The sequence below is a fragment of the Alosa pseudoharengus genome, unplaced genomic scaffold (genome assembly GCF_046254945.1).
Source record: "Alosa pseudoharengus isolate Yale_2024_CS ecotype anadromous, Long Island Sound unplaced genomic scaffold, YU_APseudo_1.1 YU_APseudo_1.1_scf_15, whole genome shotgun sequence".
NCBI classification, from domain to species: domain Eukaryota; kingdom Metazoa; phylum Chordata; class Actinopteri; order Clupeiformes; family Clupeidae; genus Alosa; species Alosa pseudoharengus.
The window spans coordinates 36045895-36054787 of record NW_027468620.1 but is presented as its reverse complement, the minus strand read 5'-3'; the positions used below and the strand labels follow the sequence as shown (position 1 = coordinate 36054787).

General features: G+C 41.9%; 1 protein-coding gene across 6 annotated transcripts in view; it reads right to left on the bottom strand.

Moving 5' to 3' along the window:
• Window positions 1-8681, bottom strand: part of gbf1 (golgi brefeldin A resistant guanine nucleotide exchange factor 1) — a 117083-nt gene extending 108402 nt beyond the window's left edge. For all 6 annotated transcript variants that reach the window (XM_076286319.1, XM_076286321.1, XM_076286320.1 and 3 more), the window contains exons 1-3: window positions 8423-8681; window positions 2885-2985; window positions 1675-1741 (exon numbers count right to left, since the gene is read on the bottom strand). In XM_076286319.1, the coding sequence (XP_076142434.1) occupies window positions 1675-1741; window positions 2885-2977 (160 nt within the window). In that variant the 5' untranslated portion in view covers window positions 2978-2985; window positions 8423-8681. The remainder of the gene's footprint in view (window positions 1-1674; window positions 1742-2884; window positions 2986-8422) is intronic.
• Window positions 8682-8893: the final 212 nt, after the last annotated feature.

Genomic DNA, 8893 nt, shown 5'->3' with positions numbered 1-8893 from the left:
TTATTCCGATTAGAATTAGGAAAATTGCTCAATCGGAATAAGAATGGCACATATAATCACATTGATTGGAATAAAACGGCCGATCCGATTAGAGTTTTAATGGGAATGTAATGGGGGTGTACTGGTCAGGATTGCTTGCTGTATCTTCTCAAGCAAACATAAAGCAGCGACCGCTATAGCAATTAAGGATTCTAGAGTGCCTGTAAGCAGCTGATCGGAATAGAATGTAGCACATGTAAACAGATGGCACGATTTTTTTATTTGTAATAGTTTAATCGGAATGACAAAAAACAGTCCATGTAAACCCAGCTAGTAGTGGCGTAGTGGCGTAGTGGCGTAGTGGCGTAGTGGGGGGTTGTCCTCCTCTCACGTCGAGAGAGCAGAACACTTGCACAGTGCACATGTAACATTTACACTAGCGCCGACACTAATTAGCCAGCGCTCTCCTCCTCCGCTTAGCTGACGAGCAAACAGCTAGCGGGCGCCTCCAGAGGCCTAGACCCAATAGCAAGCCCTCCGCGGGCCTGGGACACAGGCAGAGATAATATTAATATTGACTGGTGGCTAAAGGCCACCACTGCCCACGGTGGAAATCTAGAGCCCAGCTGCCTAAACACTACTCCGTCCTGCCATCCTAAGACACGCATGCAGGCAGGTCTAACCAGGTCCCTCAAGGGCCACCATACACACACACACACACACACACACACACACACACACACACACACACACACACACACACACACACAGAACCTGACTCAGACACAACAACTAGCACAGCAGACAGATTAGCTGCAAACATTGACATGAATACTCAGTGGCTCTAAGTGCTGCTAATCAGATGCCACTCTAGTGATGTTGAGGCCAAAGGTTTTGGCCATTTCAAAAATGTCTATTGTTCATTCAGCTGTTTTATTTTTTAGAAAAAAGACAAGCCACAGATGTGCCTCAAAAATATGTTTCTGTAATAGATGAACATTCTGGCTTTGTGAAACCTTGCTAAAAAAATGACCAAAATGAAATGTAATCAAATTTATTTTGCAGATCAGGAAAAACATCTGGATTAATATTCAACCAAAGTGGCATGTGCCCAGACGCAGGGTTGGAGTCGCCCCCTGAGGGACCAGGCCGACAGCTAGCGGTTTCCTTCAGATAGCAAAGACATAGTTCTATCATGAGGCGTTCGACAGCTAGCCGTTTCCTTCAGATAGCAAAGACATAGTTCTATCATCTAAGGCGTTCGACAGCTAGCGGTTTCCTTCAGATAGTAAAGACATACTGTAGTTCTATCATCTGAGGCGTTCGACAGCTAGCGGTTTCCTTCAGATAGTAAAGACATAGTTCTATCATCTGAGGCGTTAAACAGCTAGCCGTTTCCTTCAGATGGCAAAGACATAGTTCTATCATCTGAGGCGTTCGACAGCTAGCCGTTTCCTTCAGATAGCAAAGACATAGTTCTATCATCTGAGGCGTTCGACAGTACTGTGCGAGGGACTTACCTCTCCTGACATTACATCTTCCTCTATACAAGGGATGCTGGACTTCACACGGTGCAATGCAAGTTCATCTTACAGTGGCTTTGGCAGTACAGATACGCTAGGAGCGCATAAGAAGTGAAATCCACTCCGTCCCTGGCGTGTGACTGGTTGGAGAGATTGGGTTGTGGATGCTTACCTTTGATGTTGTTCAGGACTTCTTTCAGATGGCTGAAGCTGTTGAGAAGAGGGTCCTGTTCTTCGTCCTGCGCAAAGATCGAATAATCACGAATAATCAATCAGACAAGCACTTGTGTCAAAACATTTATAGCCTGTCGGGTGAATTTAGTGGCACACATTAGGACTCTAACTTAAATGAGGGGCAAAATGTTCGCCCAATAATAACAACCTCAACACACACACAAATCCTTCTTTATCGTAACATGCTGATTCCCTAGTGCAACACCCAACCGGGTCCGTGTAGACTCGGTTATTGACGCTGTAGTCACATTATCAATAGCGGCAGGTTCAAACACACCTGGTCAGTGTAGACACTAGTTACATTAACAAAAGCGGCAGGTTCAAACACACCTGGTCAGTGTAGACACTAGTTACATTATCAATAGCGGCAGGTTCAAACACACCTGGTCAGTGTAGACACTAGTTACATTATCAATAGCGGCAGGTTCAAACACACCTGGTCGTGCACGTGGCCTATTAGGGCTGGGACGGTATGGTTTCGTGCACGTGGCCTATTAGGGCTGGGACGGTATGGTTTCGTGCACGTGGCCTATTAGGGCTGGGACGGTATGGTTTCGTGCACGTGGCCTATTAGGGCTGGGACGGTATGGTTTCGTGCACGTGGCCTATTAGGGCTGGGACGGTATGGTTTTTGGTTGAAAAGTAACAAATTCCCACGATTTCGCGGGATAACGCTTTACCGCTTGGGGAACCTACCACGTTAGGGCATATACTGTAATGATTCTCCAGGCATCACGGCCAGAGAAAACATCAGCAACATCAGGGCAACATCAGACACCAAGAAATCCCACCCCTGGTGGTGACGACGCCAAGCTGCCAAACATGGGGAGTGTGTGTGGTCTGTCTACTGGCACCAGGGTTGTGCAAAATTCAGAACTGAATTGAGAATGACCTAAAATCCAATTCAATTCAACACTGAATGTATGTGAAATTCAACACATTCTTTCTGTCGTGTGACTATGAAATTTCTTTGAATTGCCATGAATTTAATTCCACTTCCTGTAATTCCTATTCCAATTCAAATTCAACTTCCTGTGGGGCGGAGCCAATTCAATACAAATTTCAAGGCCAATTCTAAAATTCAGAATTTTGCACAAGCCTGCTGCCCACTCATTCAGCCTGCATATGAGACGTGTGTCTGGTCGTACCAGGGGAGTGTGTGTGGTCCTGGAGTTCCTCTTGATGGCACCCACTACCGTTGCGATCTCCCCTTGAACAATGTAGATATGTTTGTCCACCATGTTGAAATCTGAGAAAGAGAGAAAGACAAGAGAATGACTGGCCAGGCCAAACCATTTCCACACTTACAGAGAGACAGACACAGACAGAGAGAGCAAGAAGATAAACTGTTATGAGATGGATTGTAAAAGCCTAGCGTGCGCTATATGACTATAGCTTCATGGAAATCTCACACTTAAAAGGGAAAACAGGAAAGAGCCTTTTCTCCAAAAGGCCAATGGGATCAATCCATAACTCAAACATGATCCTGGCTAGAGAGGTACGGTCAGTCAGAAGTGCGGTTCAATCTGACAACCAAATCAGCTTAGCAGCGCAGGTTAGCTTAGCAGCGCAGGCTAGCTTAGCACCAGGCTCCACAAAGCCCATTCCAATCAGCATAGCCAAACAGTTCGGGCACGAGCCCCTGCTTAATATTTGAGGAGGTGTTTGAGCATGGATCTAACAATCACAGGATTAACCTGCGCTGCGCAGGGGGCATGGGGACACAAAGTGACCCACTCAGCTGACCTGCCCAGCAACATGCTCCTCCCATGAAGCTAAAGGACCTTTCCTGTACAACGCAAACCCTGCCCCACCCCTGGTGAAGACGGCATTAGTGCCGAGTCCCAATGTTTGAGCTGCACAGCTCAACCAGCTCGTGTAAAAAACGTGATGGATAGTGTGCTGTCTCCAAGCACATGCATTTAATGTGAATGTTTTTAAAGTGAGGCAGTGCCGTGTGTGCACTCTCTGAAGGAGAGCTCAAGTGTTAGCCCAATTCCACACGAGCCACTAACACAGCACTCTGGCATCAGACACCATGCGAACACACAATGGGCCTAGACATCCAGTGTTACTACTTCTACATTAAAATTAACTCATTCTGCCATTTAGACTGATTATTTCAAACATTTCAACTTGCTGTATGTATTTATTCAACTAGGCTAATTCTATAAATATACTATAGATCAGGCGTAGACAAATAAAATCACATATCGGCTATAATGTTTTGCATTATGTCCCATTTCTACAATGTCTATTGTCTATCCACATTCAACCTGCAGCAGCAAGTCCCCGTCAACATCCATTTGAGTTACGCCAGAGTATACCTCAACAGAAAAAAACATGGTAAGGTATGAATCTTATCTTTGCATCAAAGTCCAGTCTGTCTTGTCTGAGTGGTTCATCAGAGGTGCAGGGTTATCAGTGTGTTGTTAAGTTGCCCTCTCATCACACTCTCTCTCTCTCTCTCTCTCACACACACACACACACACACAGTGTGTAGGACTTACTCACACACTGCAGAAGAACGAGGAAGCAGCCATATTGCTTATTTCCAACATTAACGTCATATTACCACTAGAGGTCGACGATTTATCGGCGGCCGATACTAGGCATTTTCAATACTATCGGTATTGGCAATTATTACGGCTGATAAATCATTTTAAATTCAGAAAAGGAAAAACGAATATTGATCCTTCATTTAGGCTGCATTTCCAGTATTGCCGTTACATAGTTTGTCCATCAGATGGCGCAGTGACTTGCTGCAAGACAAACATGCGTTACTTGACTTGGTTCCACTTCACTTCCTACAATGATAACACAATGGTAGCTTAGGGTTTCACAGCTTTGTGGCTTGTGTATTCATGGTAGGATGATTTTCATGTGAAATGTAATTCCCATTTCTTCTTGAAGCCAAAATAAACCTGAGAATGTTTATTGGACATTAATCTTACACCAGCTTGATGTATGTCCACAGGTAAAATGACTTAAACGTTAGCATTGGTTAAGTGATAGAGGCTAGTTTGATTGTTGGTGTATTTGTGAAACATAAACATAGTTATACGGAACAAATTGATAACAGCACTATAATTCTCTCTTTCGACTGTCATCACATTATTTTCTGACCATACTGACAGGAAGTAACGTTAAGTTAGTTAGCCACAACACTAACGTTCGCTAATGCGATGGTTTGATGATGGAAGACATACAGGGCATATATACCTGTCTACGATGCATCCTAAACACCGGGCTGGGACATTTCTGCTTGCTAAATAGTTTTTTCTGCAGTTGACTCGCTCACACAGTCCTTGGTGGCCCTGTTATTGCTTTGTAAAATGTTGCATTTACAAGAAATAAATGTGAGCATCTGAGCTAGAGTTGATTAGAGTGAGTTCATTCCCAAACACCCAGGTTCAGTTTCAGTCTTAAATTTCTTGCATTTTAACAAAGATGTTTACTAGGGATGCACGATATATCGATATATCAAAGGTGTTTACTAGGGATGCACGATATATCGATATAACAAAGGTGTTTACTAGGGATGCACGATATATCGGTGGCCGATATATTATTGGCCGATAAGTGGGAAAAAAAAAAATTATTATTGTTCCGATAACAGAATTCTGGCCGATAATTTATTATAATTATGATATTATAATAAATGTAATATTATCATTTTAATATTTTTTAAAGCCCTAAGGCCTGTCTGGCTACACACTACATGAGCTTGTTTGGCTACTTTTTCCTCAAAATAATGTCAGCTGTGAGGATGTATTTCACCCTTCTGATAACAATATCTGCGTTGAATCTATGCAGCCTAAAATCCTCTCGTGAATGATCCCACTTTTAACCTAAGCAGAGCGGAGCTCAGCCTCCCCAGAGTGAATTGCTTTCTTGCTTTCTTACCGCGCTAGTTAGGGAAACAAATAAACAAACTCTTTGGTGGGACAAGTCAGTAGATATTATATTTAAGTAGTATTATATTTGCATTTCGTTCGCTTTGGTTTTGTAATACTACCGACAAATATGTTAACCATTCCTGAGTTCCAGACTGGTCATAAGTTATTGACCTTCTGGGCAGCACGTTGTGCGCAACGGAGTAGCCGACACAACAAGATACAGTCCAAGGAGTTGCAGCTTTATTCAATTACCCGCTGTTAAAACTAATATGTTTCCCTCACAAACTCTGGTTTGGTCGCTAGCTTTTTCCCAGCTTCTAGCCGTTTATCTGCGTCGAGCGTTTATTCCACATGAAAACGATTCACACACTGTTGCTGGCCACTCACTCGCAACTCACTGACGTCACGTTCACTTGAAGGAGCCACACATAGGCCTAGGCTATATCTATTTTGTTGACTGCTGATACCATTGAGGACTATGAGTTATGTCTGTCAATGGTGGTAGGTAAAATTACTGCAACTAAATGATGCTTATTATATGTTGTCCTTTTCCCCAAGAGTAATATCGGTTATCTTATCGGTATTGGCCACAACAAACCGATTAATATCGGTTATCGTTATCGGCCCTAAAATTCCATATCGGTGCATCTCTAGTGTTTACATCATGTAAGGAAGAGTATGGTTTAGGCTGCAAAGGCTAAAAGTGAAGTAAAGTACAAGTCATACTTGTAAGATGTTTTGCTTGCATAAAGGGATGGAGTCATTAAGCATAAACTGCTCACAATGTAGATTGTGGCAATGTGGTTGTCACAGAACAAGGACCTGACACTCTTTTATTTCATTAAAAAATATTTTAGTTATGGCCTATTTAAATACATAATGCCCCATCTTGATCAGAACCTTGTTATGGGAGAACATTTTTACATTGTATTTGTTAAAAATGACTATTGGCCAATATATCGGTTTTTGGAAAAACTCAAATATCGAAATCGGCCTTCAAAATCCCATATCAGTCTAGCTCGAATTACCACTTCTCTTAGCTTCTTTCACCGTTAACCACAACAGGTATACCACACAGCACACACACAAACACACACAAACACAATCATCACCATCGGACCGGGATGTCCGTCTGTCCCTATGTAAGTTAACTGTCTGGTAAATCCAAAATTGATTATGCAGGAGTAAAGTCTAATCATTCATATATTTTTCCAAGGGCATCTTCTTCAGTGACCGTTACAAATAATCAGCAAACTTCAGCCAGGGATTATGGATACTGTTACAGATACTGTTCCTGTTCAACATACACAAATTGTATATGTCAACATTTATGTGAGTGTGAGTGTGTGTGTGTGGGGGGGGGGGGGGGGGGTATCTAAAATGATCAATGTTTAGGACTATGGGTGAAATAAGTCACCATCTATATCTAAACATAAAAAAGACGACTCAATTGTGAACACATTTTCACAGTGGCATCACATCACAGTGACAGAGTGATAGCACAGCCTTGACAAACACTTCAATCACTTATCATTTTTCAACAACAACTTTAAGCAAGGAGGACTACCGAACAGCTGCAATGTCATTAATGTCCTATTATTGTGGGCTGAATCGCTATCTTTGTCTCATGTAAACTTCAAGATGTCTGTCTGAGAAATACAGGGCTCCCGAAACAATGACCCATGAATTAATTATCTGCAAGAAGTCAAATGTGCCAAGAAGAATGTAATAATTGTGTGTGAATATTCTTTTCTTCAAGACCTCAACCATAGCTCACCTTGAACTAGCAATGTTGACAAACAATTTCGAGCTATTCCACGGACGCGAAAGGAACCACAAAACAAGCTAACTTTTATCTGTGGTAATTTAGACCTTTACTCCCCAGTTGAACACGAATCATGTTTGGCTGAAGCCCTACTTGCTGATATAACTTGAACAAGCAAATAAATCAATCTAGCTAGAGTGTTCTCTCAGCGTCTCACAGGTTGACATGGGCCTGGTCTCGAAAATAAGACGTAATGTCAGCCACGTAATTGTAGTGACTATGGAGCTGATCTAGTTAGCTCAGGGGCTAACATTAGCTGCTATCTGTAGCATTGCCACAGTTAACTCACAACAGTATTAGCATGATATACACTCGTTAGTGGATGATGACAACAATAAATTAGGAATCAATATAAGAAACATCGTATTGCAGACATGGAAGATGCTAAAGAAATGTAAACCGTCCATAAAGCAATGGAAATGCTAGCTGACCGCCGTGGTACCAACATCCATGACTAGCAAGAGGCAGTCGCTGCTAATGTTATTTCCATTCTGACAGCCCATTGAACATCACCCATTTTTAATTAGATTTTCATATTACTGACTACCACATAAGATACAAAGATTGAAAACTAAAGTGTTGGAACGTGTTGTTCATTTAAATGTCATATGGTATTATTAGTAATAGTTAGAGCCCAATACTATCATTAGCTGGTTGGTAAAAACTTGACAACTGTCAAACTGGTTTGGCTAGCTTGAACTCTCCAACTAGCTAGCTTGGGTAGCAGCTAATGCTACGCATTGAAAAACACTTACTAACAAGCTAACTAACGCTAGCTAGTTCGAAAAAGGTAGCAACGAGTGTTAGCTGGCTTCGCCTATGGCAATGAAGTATTTTCAGTTTGGCTTCCAGAGTTTTTCATATTTTCTCCAAATGAGAAGCAATAATCACACAGTCTGTCAGAAAATGTAACAGGTAACATGATGTATACACCTATCTCTTGTTGGCTAAAGATACCCTACCTGTTTAGGTGCGAATCCAAGATGGCGTTCTGCAGATTTTCAACTGATTAGCTAGCAAACCAGCTAGCTACTATAGACCAAAAACAAAACTTTCAGTGACAACAATATTGATGTGATGCCCTTTAAACATTACAGTTAGTTGAGCGTTTACATTTTAAACAGCTACACACATGAAATCCACGCCTTAGCTTGGTATTTCACGACCTACTGAGAGGATTTGGCAATGTAGCTTTGTAACCGGCTATCAACCTGAACTCAGCCTGTAAACCTACTGACGTGGAAAATGTTTGAGTGCAACCTGACGTGCTGGTTTAACGTTGACAGATGTGGATGCAAACCAATCAGTTTTAAAGATTATTTCCGGGTCTGGTGTACCTTAACTTTGAACTTAAATGCGTTTACTCAATGTAAATGTTGATTCATATTCAGTAGATTTTTACACAAAAATAATGTTGTTGTATTTTTTATGTG